This window comes from Centruroides sculpturatus, unplaced genomic scaffold, assembly GCF_000671375.1.
Source record: "Centruroides sculpturatus isolate CEXI.00-Female unplaced genomic scaffold, Cexi_2.0 scaffold412, whole genome shotgun sequence".
NCBI lineage: Eukaryota > Metazoa > Arthropoda > Arachnida > Scorpiones > Buthidae > Centruroides > Centruroides sculpturatus.
In genome coordinates, this window is record NW_019384903.1 from 408,678 (window position 1) to 428,410 (window position 19,733).

Sequence of the window (19,733 nt, forward strand, 5' to 3'; positions counted from 1 at the left end):
TTCACTTTATCAATGACGGCGGAGAAGATTGAAATATATAGGAGTAGGCTACGTGAGGGATGTTTAAATGCGAGAGATGCTGAGAGCCTATCGTCGGCGTGGAAATACATGATTAAAAAGTTCACTGAAAACTCAAGCTAGAATTAGTTTATTGGAAGATTTATTATATTTTTTATTTTTTAGTTTATTTTGTGTTATTTTTACATATTCTCTTGTATATTTTAATTTTATTTTGTGTTAGTTTTATATTTGCTTCCGTTTCTCTTGTATATTTTTAAAAATTTTTGTTCTAAATTTTGATTTAAATATTTATATTGTATACATGAAACGTATCTGTTCCATTTTCGTTTTTTAGACCTGATGATGGCCTGTTAATCAGGTTGAAAACGTTTGTTTTTCAAACATATTTCTCGGCAACAAATTAAGCTGTTTTAATTTCTGTGTGTAATTTTTGCTGAGCACTTTTCATGTTACCTATGGGAAGCTCGATGTCAGGATTATTATGGGAACTAGTTCTACGCAACTTGGAGAAACACATTGTTAATGGATTTAGAATGGGTATTGTATAATATTCTCAGGAATGACAAAGACCTGATTAAAAAAGAAGAAAATCGGGCGTATGTAGAATTCCATTTAAAAATCAAATATTAGAAATTAAAAAGGGCTATATGGGAGTCACAAGAATAAATTTAGCTGTTAGACTTCAGGAACACAAGTATGACTTTAATAAAGAGCACTACAACACAGTTTGTCGTGTATGGCACAAGCGCAGGACCCTGTAGTTAAATGGAGAAAAGCAACTATCTTCAAGGCCGTGCTGTTCCTGTCATTAGCTTTGCGAGAAGAAAGGATTGAAATCTACAAAAGTAAATTACGAAAAATGGTTGTATTAATGCAAGGGATGCGGGTGAATTAGCTTCTGCATGGAAATTCTACATAATAGAAAAATTAAAATATAAAAATTCTTAGTCCGTACCTACCCTTATAGTCTGATGCACATTTTTATGTACAGGTAACCCCGTATAACACGGCACTTCTATATCACGAATTCACTCTAACACGGTTTGAAAATTGGGAACATCCCAGTATAACACGATGCTTTTATAGCATGGATTCACTCAAACACAGTTAGAGAATTGGGTAAAAACCCTCGTACAACATGAAATGTAATAAATTTTCACATACTTAAGTACTAATAGTTCACGAAAATTATTATTTTTTTTAAACTATTAGTACTTAAGTATGTAAATTTTCTTTTCCGCCTTCTGTCGATACATGTAATCCTTCTCGAAACTTGTTTCATGTCGCCAGATCTCGACGCTTCTGATTTTGTGTTGCCAGATGTTTTTCCTTGTTCTATACTCGCTATATTCTTAAAATTTTAATAAAAATATTTATCTTAATTATGAAAATATAATAATATGTTTATTAATTTTTGGAACCTTACCCCGCATTTCGTACTAGTTCTTTGTTTTGTGTAACACGGATTTGCATAACACGGCAATTTTTTGGAACGTAACTACCGTGTTATACGGGGGTTACCTGTATTCATTTTATTTTTATTTTATTTTACTTATTTTACTATATAATTTATATCATTGTTGCTTCAGTGTATTTAGTATGTTTTATTTTGTTATTTTACACCTGAAGATGGCCTATTCTATGAGGCTGAAAATGTTAGTGTTTCGTTAAATAAAAATATCTCAGCGATAGGTGTTTGATGTTTCATTAAGTATAACCTTTACACTTGTTAGCTTTAATGCATTACTCTTCCTGCTTTTCAGTTCAACAATGACATCTTCCTATGTAAATAGGAAAGTCCATGGAGTCGTACAACTAATTTACATAAGTCCCCATATCAGGGGACTTACATTAATTATTTATATCACTACTATATTGATGACAGCTGTATTAACTGGCAGTTAAAACCTGATATCAGTGAATTTTTATTATACACGAACCATAAGGCCTGATGCTTGAACTGTAATAGATGAGTAATTTATAAACCAGATTTCTACCCCTTATATATACTTGCATACTCCAATGATCCATCTATATAAATAAAAATGTAAATGTTAGTTTGTTCAAATTCTTAAATCTCCAAAAGTTCTTCACCAACTGCTTTGAAATTTTGACACAATGTTGCATTCGAATAAGCATGTGTTTTTATATCAAAATTCCCTTGAGGGGGAAGAGGGAGAAAATGAAGACTTAATCTGAAAAATGGCTTCTACTGTACTACTTTAGATGCGATTTTTTGTTTCTGGTGGTAATAACTTAATTTCCAAACATACAATATTTATGTTTTACAATTTTTTAACCAAATGTTTGAACTGTTTTAAATTCAAATTTGTTATTGCATATTGATTTGATTATAGAACGATTGTAAATGTTCCAGAAAATTGATCAGATTGAAAACGTTCCTTCGAAACAATAAAATGATTCTCAGCAATAAGGGGTGTGTGTTATATAATGTTGTTATTAGTGATGTAATGAATATTTGGTTACTATTCTGTATTCGGCCTATTTTTCGCTAAACGGCCGAATACTGAATATTTAATCACTATTCGGCAGAATACCAAATACCTAAAAACAAAAGTAAGAAATAACAAAAACACAGTAAATTAATCATTTTGATAGTTAGATTTAATGTTTGTTTGTATTTACTTATAACTTATAACATGCACGAAATAAAAAAGAAAATAATAATAGTCACATGTATTTACAATTTATAATTAAAAAGATCAGCACACGTACACGTCTATCGTTGGAGAATCCTCGCACATCTGAGGGTCTGACCCTGCCTATCCTTCTTTTTAAGCGCTCGTCTTTGCTCTTCCCTTTCTCTTTCCCCTATCTCTTTAGTCCACATATGCCTATGCATACATCATAATACGCACTCAAGATACTTTCGATTCGTCACTTTTCTGTCGCAGATTTCCCATTTTACAATTACGTGACCCATAGCCTGGTGATAACAAAGAAAAGAGACAGATAGGACATCGGTATAAGTCACAGTTATGATTTCAGAGATTCGAGACAGCTCGGTAGCCCGAACGGCCCCAGGCTTTTGCCCGTGCACGCTAAGTGACTTTCATTACAAGCATTTAGCTTTCCGAAGTCTATGACAGCAATTGTTTGGCATTGCCGGCCGCAAATTTTGTGACAATAAGCTACCTCGACTTGTTCGATTATGTTATCAATTCAATTTCATATTTATTTTCACTTTGCAGTCCTTCTCTGTTCTTTTTCCGTTATTTACACATGTAGGTCATTTCATTGTTATCAACATTTGATATCATCATTTATCATATACTGCCATGACGCTCTTGTCTGTCCACTACAACTGTCAAGAATTAACGCGATTGGCGAAGCATAGTGACAGCGGGCCAATAAAGAGCGGGATCCTTGCCATAATGAGGTTTGCGCGCCAATTTTCGTACGTGCATTAATCAAGCCAAATAGTTTGGCCAAATATTCGGCTATTCGGCCACACTCCTGGCTGAATATTTGGTATTCGGCCTCAGGCCGAAAATACTATTTGTTGCAACACTAGTTGTTATAAATTAAATAATTACTATGGTTGTTAAAATACTGAATATAAATAGTGTTATAAAGCCCCACACCATCATTCCAATTATACGCTACAGAGTTTGCCTCTTTAGAGCAATATCCTTTGTTTTATATGACATTCAAGTGATGGCCAAAGAAGTATGTGCAGAAATAGTGGCTTATGTGATGAATCACTGGGATGATTTTTCAAGGGAGGGTTATTTCTATCAAATTGCAAAATCTGCATGGGTGAAGCTGTGGGTAACAGCTAGTACAGTTATAAAAATTTGTGTTCAGAGCACTTACCAGTATAGTTTATACTCATTGTACTAACAGAGTTGATATGAGAATATAACTGGAGTGCATTGCCAAGACAGCACACAAATGTGGATTTTCTGAAAAATTAGTTTGCATGTTATCCTGCTACTATCAAGTTTGATGACATAACTTAGTGATAAAGTTTCAAATAGCAATACACACTGAATATTAATAGAAAAAAATAATGTATACCACTGTCTGTCAACATTACATAAAAATAATTTATTTTGCAAGTACTTTCAGCAGTATACAACTGTTGTCTTCAGGCAGAATCATTCATACATAACAAAACATTTAAATCGGGTGCACAACCTGCAGCCGCGGACCACATACGGTCCCCTATCAATGTTTATGCGGCCCGCGGACGGTACAGGCCAAATCCATTCTTTCGAAGTTTCTAAGTGTAGAACTTTTTCCCTTTCACAAAGTCATTAGCACCCAACTGTTTTATGACTTTCCCTGAGGTGAGAAATGGGGGGATTGTTCTATAAATAAGTCTATTTCTATCTAACACTTTCTGGTTTAGATATCGAATATTTTAAAATGATGTTAGAACATCATTTCCGATGTTATCGGGAAGTTTCTATTTTGGCGGAAAATCTTCAATTTTATGCTTTGGAAAACTTGCCTATTCGTCTAAATAGTGTCAAATAACAAAAATAAGTGAAAATAGCGCTGAAAAACCATGAAAATAACGATTTTTTAGCATTTGTTTACATTTTAGATTCTGATTGGTATAGTCGAATTTGAATCAATCTTTTCTGAAAAGATGCTTATTCGTCAACCTAATGTCATTCAAACTAGAAAAAAACTAACCAGAGTTCAAAAAGGAATGTACAAAAAGCTATAAAACCAATAATTTACAACAATATCTCTCCATAGACAAAGAATAGAAAAAAAATTTTTCACATCAAATTTATTATTATTAAGTTGGACCAAGAAAATTAATACTGTAGTTGGAATAGAGTCATTACGACTAAAAGGAAGCCATTTGCATTAAAATATTTTGGATTTAATAATTATTACAAACCGCGTCAAGCCATAAACTTGTCAACAAAGAGGGTTGTAAAATGATTCCGTGTAGCTAGAAAGCTGCGGTTTTTTTTGTTTGAAAGAAAACAGATATATTTAGGTTATTTAAGTAGTAAATTAATTGGAACTTTTTATTTACTTTTATTTTTACATTCTTTTTTTCGTAAATTTAAAATTAAATTATTATTTTTAATTTTTATTTTATTTGAAATTTAACAGTCGTAAACTGTGATATATTTAGGACAGAAAAAAAAAAAATTGATTCTAGTGCCAATTTGAAACGAGATATCGCAATTTTAATAATTATATTTAAAATATTCAGATTTTCCACTGCACTGTGTTAATCACTTTTGATTCATTTCTGAACACGGGGGTAAAACTGACGGGCCATAAATATAATTTAGGTAAGAATGGTAACCACATTTATGATGGATTAGTGTCCTGCACCTGGCATGTTGACGATCTGACTCACAAATTCTGAGAAATGGTGGAGACGCCCAGACAGGGGTTGAACGAATTAAGACCTGCCTGGCCACGTGTGCATAATAGTCTTCTGTCCCTGCCTCTTTAGTCTTTGGTCAGAGTGGATACAGAACAAAGCACATAATAGTCTAGCTTGCCTTATCTCAAACATGATTTGTTGCGGGCCACAAAAATTTCAGCACAATGACACATTGTTTTGCAGAGTGAACAGTATGGCGCCGGGCATTAAACGCAAGGTCAATTGCGAGAATCATCAGTTTCAAGAAGTGGAAGTGTGGACTAACAAGTACTGTTTTGTGCAACAGAACAACAGCATTATTTGCCTTTTGTGCAATGGAACAATAGCAGTGCCAAAAGAATTCAACCTGAAGCGACATCATGAAAGCCAACACAAGGATTTCCTTCTGCAAGGTACGGAACGCAAACGGAAAATCGAATCGTTACGACGATCACTAATCAGCCAACAAAATGTGTTCAAGAAACAATCTGGAGAATTGGATGCGGCTGTTGAAGCCAGCCTAGAAATATCTGCTTTAATAGCCAAGAATGGGAAACCTTTCACAGATGGCGATATGATAAAAAAGTGTCTTATCATCGCAAGTGAGATGTGTCCTGAGAAGACAGTGTTTTCAAACAATCAGTCTTAACCACATGACGATACAACAAAGAATCTCGCAAATTACATCAGACATCGCATTAATCACTTGGAGGTCCGGCCCCCAGTCAGTAAACTTAATCCTAATTTGGCCCTTCTTCAGAAAAGGTTGTGCATCCCTGTTTAAATTAAAAAAAAAACCCAAACATCAACCAATGTTTTGTCAAATTGCTTGTCCTGCATCTTAACCATTTAGCTTTTGTTAAAATTTGTGATCCAAAGATCCTTTATGAACTTTATCAAGTTCATTCCATTAGCTACAACAGCATGTTCTGAATTAAAATGAAGTTAGATAGTAAATTCTGTTGATTAGTACAGAATGCATGAGACAGATGCAAATTTGCAGACAGTATTACAAACTACAATTACTCAGAGGAAGTGGTTCCAGAAACAGTGCATTGCTTGCTACAGCATGGCCCAATGTTCATTCCAAAACCAAAGAAAAATCTATCTACATTAATTCTGCCTGTCATTGCAACAGTTAAAAACTGCCAACAGAAAGACTTGCATTCCCAGCTAGAGGAAGATATCTTTGCAAAGATATCTAGTGCACTGTCCATACACTACTACTCCATCTGGAAAAGAGTTGCTACACAGTTCTTGAACACTTTAAATGTAAGACTTTTGATCTCATACAAAGATAAGAAGTTTATGCCATATAGAAGCTTTTGTGTAGGGCTAATGATTTCCTGCTACAATCGAAATCTGTGTTAACAAAGAAAGATTTTACCCTTTCAGTGCTGAGAAATATAAAAAAGTTGTTGCTATGCTGGATGTAACAGCATTGTCTGGACCTCTAGATCCACCAGCCAATGTAGCATGCCCCAAACTATTTTTTAGGTAAAAATGCATAAATCTGCCTGGTTACTTCATCCCTTAGTGAATAAGCATTCCCACCCAAGGTATTTCCTAGAAAAAGTGCATGCTATGAAAATTTGCTGCTCTTGTGCCTAGCTCCAATATGGTATCATCTTTTGAAACAAAGTCCCTTAGAGTTAGTAGTAATAGAGCTATACCTCATAATTCGTATTGTTTTTTCAAAATAAATGTCTCTTTATACTCATCTGTACCCCATTTTAAAGCAGTCTTGCTTGCAAACACTTCATTAATTAATTAATTAATCAAGAATAGTTATTCCATTCCACAAATACTGGAGTTGAGAGAGGTGCTTTTGCTGATTACTGAGAACAACTACCCAGTACAGTAGAGTGTCGTTTATCCGAATCAATTGGAGACTGGGGTTGTTCAGATAACACGATTATTTTTTGGATAACCGATTATGTATGAAAAAATATCCCACGATGAAATTTTTCTCCGTTGCGTGTCGCTTTGTGTTGAATTTTCGTGGATGTTAAGCCTAATGTAAACTTTTTAAAATAATAATCGTGGCTATTGTATCGTTAAAAATTATTTCTTTATTTTTTACAAACAAAATAAATATATTGAAAAATATAAAAACCAAAAAATATATATTTTAGAAGTTGATCTAGTATCAAAAACTTTCGATTCAGCACGACACACAGTCCTCAGAAAAACACCACACAAAAGTTCCAGTGCTGCCAGTTAAAACACGCATACCAACAAAAAAAATATTGGAGTAGCCCAAGATATAGCCAAACATTGCAGCACCACAGCACTAGTGAAAATTTAAATTTGTCGACTGGAATGCTTTCGGATAACCGACTTTTGGATAAACAACGCTCTACTGTATTTTTGTTTTAATGGTAATATTTACTTGCAAAAGCAGAGAGTGACTAAAGACTTGTCTCTATCAGCCATTTTGGTGGAGTTAGTCATGAGAGCCTTAGAAATCAAAGTTTTAAGATCCCCTCTTAACATATGTTATCTCCTTTTATATTTGAGGTATGTTGACAAAATTCTACTTGTATGGGAAGGCTCAGATGAAGAGTTAGTGGACAAAATTATGACTTACTTAAGCCTGTAACCGATGCGAAATCGTAAAATATTAACGCACAAACGTTTTTGGAACACCTTCCGTGTTCTTCCTCAGGTTTTCAAACTGGATTTTTTATATTCTGGAACACCGCTATGAAATTTTTCATAAAAATACGAATGATGATATTTCGAATGCTCGGTGTCCATTGCGCATGCGTTGTTTGAAAACCAGAGGAAGAACACGGAAGGTGTTCCGAAAACGTTTGTGCATTAATATTTTACGATTTCGCATCGGTTACAGGCTTAAGTAAGTCGTAATTTTGTTTATACAACCCGGTGTGTTTGTAGGAGTTATTTAGAGTTACTGGAGTTTATATAATCACCATTGGCTATTTTTCTGACCATTTCCTTTAATAAAGAGAAGGAGAAAGATGCAAATATCTCCTTTTTGGATCTGCTTGCATATAGATCTCACAATAACATCTTACATTCCGTGTATCAAAAGTTTGGTGAACCTCCTTACATCATTCCTTCTAAGGCTGTAATAAACTTTGAGCACAATATGCATACATTAAATAAGAAAATAGGCAAGATTTAAGAGCATACATAGCCTATAACCTACATGTGCAATCAAAGCCTCTATAAACTATTATATAATGGGAAAAACCCAATAAATGTCAAGAGAGTGCCTTTATATAAGCAGTGAGGTGGAGTTCATAAACAAATAGTCTGAATCTGAATCCAGCAAATTTGAAATATGTGACTCTAACTCCAACCTTTCCCTTTTTTAAAATATACTATGATTCCATTTATAAGAAATGTACCACTGGGTATCCAAATATTTTTATCTAAAATTTCTCTATAAACAATGGCAGTATAATTTATGATCAGGATGAAAAAATGGATATAACAAATTTACTTTGAAAAAAACTTTTGAGTACATAAAAAACCATACACCTTAATCAGTCAAAAAAATTCAACTTTTATTAGTCAATTATCAAAAATGATTTAAATTTAATCATTTTACAAAAAAAAAATTAAATACAATAAAATGTAAAATACACTATGGTGACTGACTTAATGAATTGTTCTGTAAAATAGTTTTTTCCCACTCCAGTTACAATGAGAATACAGTAGAATCCGGTTAGTCCAAACACTACTAATCTGAACCTGTTTCAGTTGGCAGAGAAGAAATTTTCTCTAACAAGAGGTCGAATTAGGGGTGTTTCCCTTTCTCTTTCCTGAGAGAACCATGTGAATAAGACTTCATCAAGCTTGTCTAATGTTCAGGACCTTGCTGTTTGTCAATTTTCAACTGATTTTTCTGAAGTAGAGGTACAAAACTGCTCGATCTTTGTGCAGTTTTTCCCCAGGCAGTTATTATGAGATTGCCCACTCCAAATTCTACTACCAATTTTGTTGCACTTTCACTTTTATCAAAACGTCCAGCTTATCTTTCAATCTACACATTGTGTTTTTCCATTTCGTGGCATTGCAGTAGTAGACTGAACTAAACTGAAATAACTTAGAGCAAAAAGTACATTCAACATCCACAATTAAGTGTGTAAATACTGTTTTTACAGTTAAAATAATTTTAACTGTAAAAATTTAAACAATGAAGACAGGTTGCCATTTAAAAATTACAAAACTTATTTTTGTTAACTGTTTGCATCCTCTATTGAGTACAAGTCAGATGAAATAAAGGATGGGGCATTGATGTCATTGATGGTGTTGGATGTATATAAACCAGACCTATTTTACTGCTTGCTTCTGCATTATTTCAATTATTCAGCTAATCTGAACAGGGCTCAGTCCCAATTAGTTCAGACTAGTGGGACTCTACTATAGTTAATTTCCTACTGATGGTTGACTAAACTCAAGTATATAGTAGAATATGTTAATTTTCTATTGGCTATTAATATGCCTCAAAACAGAACATAATGACCACAAATTACTTTAAGGCAACTGTTTTTCATTTCATTTTTATCAATTCCAATTCTTTACAGTAGAATTTTAAAATATTAATTTTGGAAAAAATAAAACCAGTCAACTTGAACTAATGTGTACAATCCTGCCTTGAGAAATTAAGCCAGTGAAAAATATGCTGAAACAATCCTACTAATCACATTTTACAGTTTTCTCTTCTTTTAGTTTGTTGCAATTAGATTCTGATCTTGGTTCCCCCCATAATTTTCTATCAACTGTTTTAAGACTGTGCCTCATAAAGCGAACTCTGCCCTGTCCCACCTAATGGCACTACAGGGTTGATGCCTTAATCATCAGCTGGTCGGTACCTGACAGGTAGACAGGACATTCATAGCTGGACCACCGAGTACTTCTTTCAAGCTCTCATCTGTCCTCCTGGTCCAGCTCTCTAACTTGGCATAACTTTTATATTGTGCAGCCTGTACTGCACTTATCCACGAAACAAACTCACTTATTAACATAACTTTAATAACAACATTTTGGACAGCAGCGTTCCCTTCTGTACAAGAGGGGGGACCCAGCCTAGTGCGTCCACTAGGCTTATAGATCTATGACTTTTCCCATCGATTCCTTTATTTTCTTTAATTAAAGGAACTGATGGAAAAAATCATAGATCTTTCCCATCAGTTCCCCAGCAAGCCCCCTGAACAAGTACTTCGAACGCTAGTAGCTAGTTTAGCGTTCGAAGTACTTGTTCAGGAGGCTTGCTTCAATCAACTTGGTGGACCCCTTGGCGGGAAGTCCTCGGTGAGAGGAAGTCAAGTACATAGGGTGCGTATACTTTTTGCTAGCTTCCAAGCTCGCCGAGCTGACACCTAGCGCTGCCTGACGTCATACTAGCACGCTTGTAAAAGTATACACAGTAATGGCAGCTTCCGGTTTAGTATCAGTGGCTGTAGCTATAATTTCTCAACTGCAGTCGTTAGATTCTGAGTCTGAAGACGATGATCTGTTGTTAGAATGTGCAATATTTGCAGTAGAAGCTGAGGCAAATTCATCTAGTGGTGAGAATAGCAAGTCAGTTGAGAAAATAAAAGGGTATGTTGAGTACACCGTGCCAAGATACCGATTGAAGGATTTTCAAGAACATTTTCGATTAAACAGAACAACTGTGGACATTTTAATGTCAAAATTAGTAACCCTTACTTAACAAACAGAATTCAAGAGGACAATGTCCATTGACGGTGGAGAAAAAATATTGTGCAGTCTCTACTTGTTATCGAATCAAGCTCCATTCAGGTAAAGTACAGATCTATATTGTTAATTGAGATTCATGTTAATAATATGAATTGTGGTTAAAATTAACAAAATGTATATATTTTTTTGAATTAAAAGAAAACTATAAAGAATTCTTAAATGAGACTTTAAAGACAACTTTTTTATACTGTAAAACAGAATTTAACAATTTTTATCATCATAAATTTTGTAAATTCTTGATCTTTTTGTGTCAATTAAATATAACCACACCAAATTTTTATATTTTAAAGGTAAATTTATACATACAGAAGCTAAAAATGGTACAACTAAGATTAAATTCTCTGTTTGCATAAAATTACAGTTTGTTACAGCTTTTTGATATTTTTTATCCATTTTCACACAAAATTTGACAATATAATTTATTCTGTTGTGATGCAAGATGTACAGTTCTATCACTACCACTTTGACATATGATTTTGGGCCTTCCTGATCAATGTTTAGAAGGTATTAGTGATGTTTTTCCAAAATTTTATAAATTCCAGGAGTAAATCTGTTCATTTAAACTGCAATTTCCTTGAAACTACAGCCTTCTGCTTTTAATTTCCATATTCATGTAATTTCTTCCATACTAAAATCTTTTCCATGTGGAATTTTGGAAAGTTTTGATTCAGTATTTAAATTACTACTTGACAACAAAGTAAAAGTGTTGTGTGATGCCATTTATTTTCATAATAAGTTTCTTATGCTTCAAATTTTGCAATTTTGTTTTATTATCTATACTTTTGGGAAACCAAAAAATATATTTTTGTTGTTAAATTATTAATATAATGATTAATTTTGAAATTTTCAAAAATCTGTAAAATAATTTGCATATACAAATGAAATCATTTCTCTTAAATTCCTAACCCAACCTAAGTGTGGCTATAATTAATTAACAGACTGTATAATGCTGTTAATATATTGCATTATATACAAATTATCAATATATATGTATATACAATACTATGTAGCAACTTAACACGCATTTTCATTTTCAGGTTAGCTGCGGATCGATTTAATGTATGCAGACGAACAGCTTGGAAAATACTGCATGAATTTTCATCTGCACTTTTGGACTTAAATAAAAGAGAAGGCATACTTTCTTGGCCAAACCAAGAAAAGGCATTTAAAACAAGCAAATATTATATGAAAAAGTTTGGTTTTCCTGGAGTGATTGCAGTTGTAGATGGTAAACATATGGCTATTAAAGCCCCCAGGAATGATCATTCATCCTATTATAATAGGAAACAATTTTATTCTATCATCCTCCAGGCTGTATGCAACGAGAAGTTGCTATTCACGGATTGTTACATAGGAGAGGCAGGATCAGTTCATGATGCCTGTGTTTATCGTCGATCCACATTATCTAAAAGAATTGAAGGTGTAGTATTTCCGATAGACACTCACCTCCTTGGTGATGCAGCCTATCCCTTAAACAAATACTTGTTAACACCATACCAAGACGATGGCCATTTAACTGAAATTCAGTCATACTTCAATACTAAGCTTTCCAAATGCAGAAGCTCAATTGAAAGAGCATTTGGGTTGTTTGTTGGTCGGTTCAGATGCTTCAAACTTTTCAATATGCATCGATTGGACTTAATGGTAATGCTCATTATGGCAGGATGTATTCTCCACAACTTTTCTATCTTAGAAGGAAATGAAATTAATATTGAAGAGGAAAGATTAGTTGGAGTGCCAGTAGAAATTGAAAATGTCCAAGCAAGAAGAGAGGCACAAAATAAGCATAATGATTTGGCTAAATTAATGCTGTATTGGCCAAGGCAAATACAGCATTAATTTAATAACATTAATACATTTTTAGTATTTATTTTTTAAACAATGAATTTATTATTTTATTTTTCTTGTGTTTATATGAAATGTTTGTTGTCCGAACAAAAAATCTTTCGTGAAAGTGTTTGTTATCCGATCTCCCACTGTATAACTTTTTGTATGTATATGTATTATATAACGTTCTATAATATATAACTTTTCTGTATATAACTTTTTGTATGTATATATATATATCAAATATTAAGTAATTAAGGTATATCCAAAAGTTTATGAAATAAAAATTACATCAAAAATATTAAAAATGAGTTTTTGTTTACTTCATATGAAATAAAAACTTTTTGTTTTCAATATAAAAAGAATTTTATTTATAACTTTTCTAAAATTTTATTTAGCACTTCATGGAGCTTTTCACGCTCTTTCTTCCTTTCCTCCCTTCTCTCCTGTATTTCTCTTCTTATATCGTTTAAAACTTTCACCAACTCGCTGCTTTCTCTTTTTCTCTTAAGAGAACTGGTTGCGGATGATGACGTGCCTGCAACAGGAGACAGGGATGACGTGCAGGCAACAGGAGACGGGGATGACGTGGGAGTGGAACTCAAGTGTGAATTTACTCTCACTCCATCTGTGTTGCTACAAGTAGCAACAGGGGAAATTTCTGGGCGTCTCCCAATGGCATCGTCCATTAAAGAATAAAACTCCCAATGCTTCCAATTGTTACCGGATTGGGAATTGTGGAGTTTGATTTTTTAAACGTTTTTTTCAGTCCACGCTATTTGGTGTCAACCTGGGCTGAAGTGACCGAAAACCCCTCCTCATTTAATTTATTTGAAATTTGCCTCCATATCTATAATACTAAAGAAGGTTGTTAGAAATTATTTATGAAAGGTTCACAGGTACAACGTTAATTTGACAAGCAGTAGGCTACAACCTGAATATTTGTATATTGAGGTAATTGAAACTTCTCCCTGTGTTCGTTGTATAACGAAATTAATTGAATGGTCCTGGCTTTGGGCCATTGGAAGCCACAGGGTTCCTCTATAATAAAAGATAAAAAATATTTAGCATATGTAGCCCTTACTATAACAGATTAAAAATTCTAAAATTTTTTAACAATCGGCGCTAATTACATCGTGATCTTAGTTTATCGGTTTATCCTTTCAACAATTTTATTCGAAATCAAAATTTGACTTACCAGCAGGGATACTCGGTCCAACTGAAGCAGTGGAAAGAGTCGTCAAAGCCAATTCTCTGGCATAATTTACATCTGTAATGAAGCCTCTGTTATCGAAATAGGATTTATGATATAAAATTATACACTTTTAGGAATCCCTTTTTACTTACCTTCCATCATCTGACGACAAACGACTTCATTAACGCATAGTTGAACATCTTTTCCATCCAGTAAAGAAACGGTAACGTCGTACATGGACGCCGCCATCTTTGAACTAACACCAAGCTCGTTGTAAGTTCTCCGGGCACGCCGAGTGCGCTAGGAATGCTAGCAATGACGTCACGGGTGCGAAAAGTATACGCTGTGCTCGTTGGTAGCTAACAAAAAGTATACAGGCTGAGTGCGCTAGGGGCGAGATCGGAGGTAAAAGTATACGCACCCATAGTGTCTCACGTCACCGCGAAGACACCCACAGTAGCAGCTACCATCTCCCTGTCCAAACTTGGACTTGAAATGGGAAAACCTCCTGTGTCCAGTCAATATTTGTGTCGTCAACCAGCAACACCTTACCATAGTGAGGCCAACTTCAGACACGAAGGCGTAGGTTGACCTAACTACTGTACTTTGAGTCCAGTGCTCTTGCCAGTTTGTCATTGATTGTTGCAGTAGAGTACCTTTTATGTATGTAGTCGAGGGTTCTACCATCCTCATTACAAATGGACCCCTGGCTTCCGCCTTGGCCAGTTGATCGGCTCAGTAGTTGCCCGAAATCCCGATGTGGCCACGGACCCACCTCAAAGCAACACGTCGCTCATGCCGCGCCCTCAGTATCCTACCTCTGATCTCCTGTACCAGTGGATTGCAATGGTACCCGTCGCTCAAGGCCTGAAGCGACGACTGGCTATCTGAGTAAACCATGACCGGCTCTGGACCCGGACGTGATAGGATCCACGGGGACACCCCCTCCAGGACCACGGAAGGCCGATTCTTCTTCTGCTGGCTATCCCCCATAGTTTTTCTATCAACTGTTTTAGAGAAATATACAGCCCTATCCACACTTGTTGGACGATGATGTTATAGTGACATTAGACCAAGCCTCTTATAAGATGTGCTATCTTTACAGAACATCTCGGAGAATCAGAAGCCCTCGATATCTTTCAAGCCGACCAATGCTGATGTTGCATTAACTATAAAAAAACCAGCAGAGAGTTGCTCAACTTTCCCAGTAACATTTAAAATTTTGGAGATGCCATCTGTTATCATATTTTATTAAATAACTTTGCATAACTTATTTTAAACTATTATAAAATGGCAAGAAGCTTAATTTTGAATTTACAATTTCATTAAAAATTGTAAATGCTAATAAGGAGTTAAATAGTCATTAAGTCTGACTCTACCAGAAATACACACGACCACCACTATCTCCCCCTCAACCTTTAATCACCAAAATTTAATAGCGTCAATCCCCTAATAAAGAAACCTTCCTGCAAAATTTCACAAATTTTCGACAAAAGGAATGGACGTTTAAGCTTCAAACAGAGTGAACAAAATCAAGCCTCCTGTACACACACACACATCCATACAGAAATAACACTAAAATTTTTTTGCATCTCGACATTTTGAGGTGCCCAAGTCAAAAAATGAAAAAAAAAAAAAAAAAAAAAAAACTGGGGGAGAGTCATTTTTGACCATTCGCCATACTTTCCCCATTATATATAACAGCTAGGAAAGTAAATTGCATTTTCATATTTATTTATAATTTAAGTACATCAATCACCTACATGCATCCGAGCAGTAGTTTTGAATTCTGAAGTACACGTTCTTTGGACTATTCAATTTTCAAATACTATCCAAAGATCTTAGGAGATCAAAAGAATTTGTTTCTACAGAGAAATAACCAGTTTCCAGACTAGATCAAGTTAATTTGGCAGTGTATTTGTAAAATAATTCTATTTTGTGCAAAATATTGCCAAAGAAATAGTAGTATAATTAATAAAAATGATATTTCAATAATTTGTACAGAAAAAAACTATTATAAAAACAGAATCAGAAAACATTACACAATTATAAAAAATGTAAACAACATTAATTTTAATACAATACGCAACTAGCAGAATGTTGGGAGAGTTTTGTAAATACAAATGCGTAAAACACGGTTAACGAATATCACTGTTTGACGACAACCAAATCGTCCAAACCAGTGTTTCTCAACGGGGACGATATCGCCCCCATGTGTGCATTTTTCCACGTTGAGGGGGCAATTTGTAACAATTTATATTTTGGGGGGCGAAAAACAATTTTCTGGGCGATATAGTAAAACATTATATTAAGAATAATTAGATATTTTATTCGTTTATCGTACAAGAATTAAACAAACAACATTATACTAGTCACTAGTCTGTTCAATGCAGTACGAATTTGGCCCTCGGCATCAAAATTTTGAAGCGAAGGGGGCGATACTAGGTAACGATTTCATCGAAGGGGGCAATACGATACGAAGGGGGCGACGGTTCGTTAGAGGTCGAGAAACACCGGTCTAAACCGACAACACAAAGAGAAAACGATACAAGTTCGAAATCGTAACGTTTCTACGGAAGCCCGGCGGCAAGCGACGTATTTCATTTTACGCGTCGGAACCAAAGAAGACCATTTTACGACCGAAACGAATTTCGTCGCAACAAACGGAACAATAAACATCGGTAACACGGCGCACCAAATCTTTAAGTCCTCGGCCGGAATACCGCCACTAAAAAAAGAACCCCGGCAGACACCCGTTTAATAAGACGACGCGGCAATAAAAATAAAGCAGACGTACGCAAATTACAAAGTGAGAACGAGGCGAAAGCACGGAGACACGACATTCGACGTACGTAAGATAATAAAATATCGCAGTTTACCAAGATTAAATACGATATAAAACGAAAAACGAGACGAAAATAAAATAAAATTATCCCGGGCGACGTTAAGATAAAAACGTCTTCGGGCAGGCGAAACCACAAAGAACGAAGAGAGGGCGGCCACCACGGATTCCGGCAGCGCGTCTCTCCCCGTTCCGGGGCCGTCTCCGCAAAAATTTCTCCGCCCTGCGGCCGCCCCGGCTCCCGTCCGAAGGCGGAGATTTTCCGCGGCTTCACGCCGCCCGACCCCGACGAGAAATCCCGGAAAAAAGGCCGGAAACTCCCAGAGCGGGAGTGCCCCCGGCAAAGGGCACCGCCAAATTCTCCGGTCGATCTCGCCCCGACAAAGGGCAACGGACTCCTCGACTTCCGGGGACCGTCCCCAATTCTGCCGTTTTTGAAATTAGACGGCAGAATCGATCTTCGAATCTTACGCGATACGGGCCACCGGCAGCCGAGCGGTTCCGTTCCCCGAACACCGCGAGTTCGGCGGAGGGTCGGCACCCGGCCAGGTGGAATTTTCTCCCCCTTCGTAACGCCCGAACGGGGGCCAGTTACCCCTAGAAAGGCATCACCCAAGTGTTACGTTGCCGTAAGTAAAGTAAACAAACAGAAGTAGAATGTCGTCAATAGACGTTACGCATTTAGCATATTGTTTATTTTAAAAAGTAAACATTTGAGAACCGTTCGTAGTTCGACCTTTGAGTTTTTGCTTTTATAATGAAGAAACGATGCGTTATTTTTTTATGCTTTTAAATTAGTCAAGGAATACGATGACTTCAAAGTCAATAAAAAGCAAGTTGTAAAGCATAAAGAGCAAAAGCAAGCCCAGAGTCGTCCCTTTACAACGCTTTAATATCCTTACATTAGCTAATTTAGTACAAACTAAACGGACTGGAACTCACCTTCCTGAAATCTCAATTTAGGCACCATTTCGTCTTGGGCTTTTGAATTTTCCGTGGTTGCGACTAATTTGCATAAAAAAACTAAATAAAAAAGTTATTTGTTTTTCTAAAAAATAACAATTCACTTTTCCACTGGCAAATATACGATACCGCCAACTGTAAACAACGCCGTATTCAATATGGCGCCTTCACTCGGCGCCACCTTTCGTCCAGAATCCAAGTTTTCTCTTTTAATTTTAAACTCACCAAACCACTACTCGACTTTTAAGTATTTCGTGTTTAAAATTAATGTTCGAGTGAAATTGAATCTATACACGCAAAAAATTTTCAATGGTAAAGAGTTTCCACAAAAAAAAATCGATTTAAAGTAATCGTATTTTATACTCGCTAGCGCAAAGGCGTAACATCGATGACCGAGGGATCCGGCCTGGTTCCACCCGTTTGTATCGCGCCACAGTTCCGGGTTCAAAATCTCGATGTTTCTAAAATATTTCTTTTCCGCTTCGTGGGACCCACCGGCTAACGTTATCGGACGTCGCGCCCCACCCGTGGCTGATCTGGTGGAGTGTAAAATTCCCGTGAATCTTAGTAAATAGTTGCAGAATAGTCCAATAATAGTGTCCGAGGAAGTAAGGGAATACCGGGCTTAACACATTACACATTTATTTAACATATATCTTAGCGAGTACGGAACGGGGCCAAAAAGAGGCGGGTGCCCTCGGTTTCACATCTTATATATCGGGCGGCCTCGCCTTCGGGCGCTGCGCTTGACGCGCCTTTTACCAGTCGTGGTAAGACACGACGCGACACGGAGTTTTCCGCATTTTCTTCACCCGTCTAATATATAAATAGGGCCGACTTTCCGTAGAAAGTCCTTCCGCCAGGCCATGTCTTTTCGCCTATCCTCTTTGCCTGGCGTCGTCGTATTCCGCCAAACCAAACCGAAAACACCAGCAATTACGACGTCGGATCGCCGCTTTGGATAGGGTTGCCAATTGTCCTCCTTTCGATGTTTTTAATTTTAATTTATCGTCGTAATATTAGCGACGGATGGCGTTCCAATATCCAGAGTCACCGCCGTGACTCTCCGCCAAATAAGAAGTCACCAACTACGTACACAGAAAGCAGAGTTGCCGATTGTCGGGGGTCGCTCTCTCCGCCCCCAAACATCCGAAGTAATTGCGAGAATCTCGTTCGAAAGACAGTTGTTTTCTTTAACAACTGTGCAAAAGTTTAAGATTTTTTACAAATCCATTGCCGAAATATAAGCGATTGAAAAGTGCAAAAATCGTTTTGTTTTTTTCATCGGCTGTTCGGATAGTTTTTTTTTTTTAACTTTTTTGCAATGCGGGCATTAAAGCTTAGTTCACACTCAGAAATAGCGAAAGCGAATGTGAAAAGCGAGAAGCGATTTTTATTGGCATAGCGAAATTGACCCTACAACCAAAAGCGAAAAGCTATTGCGAATTTTAAGCAGCCAATCATTCGCGAGCGAGAGAAAACGTCATCTCGAAAAACAAAATGGCCGCTTCCGATCTTATGCAGTTAACCACATTTGTTTATTTGTTGAAAAAGAAAAATAAGTCAAAAAGAAAACGATGTTGGGCGAGAGAAATATTAAAATCCGTAATTACAACACGTATTGCGTGAGAAAGTTTCTGTAGCCACGTTGAAAACAACAAGAACCACGTGATAACTAGAAGGAATACGATTGGTGCGAAATTTTTTCGCTAGCGAAAAAGCTGGACAGTTCCGAACTTGTAAGCGATTGGCGAAATGATAGAATTCGCCGGAAACGACGTCGTGTC

The 19,733-nt window shown here is 36.1% G+C and overlaps 1 protein-coding gene across 2 annotated transcripts in view; it reads right to left on the reverse strand.

Annotated features, from left to right (window-relative positions):
• Nucleotides 1–18,147, reverse strand: part of LOC111631533 (mortality factor 4-like protein 1) — a 74,096-nt gene extending 55,949 nt beyond the window's left edge. Inside the window, exon 1 of one of the 2 annotated variants that reach the window (XM_023375789.1) lies at nt 17,926–18,147. In XM_023375789.1, the coding sequence (XP_023231557.1) occupies nt 17,926–17,953 (28 nt within the window). In that variant the 5' untranslated portion in view covers nt 17,954–18,147. The remainder of the gene's footprint in view (nt 1–17,925) is intronic. The other variant, XM_023375791.1, reaches the window with a different exon arrangement.
• Nucleotides 18,148–19,733: the final 1,586 nt, after the last annotated feature.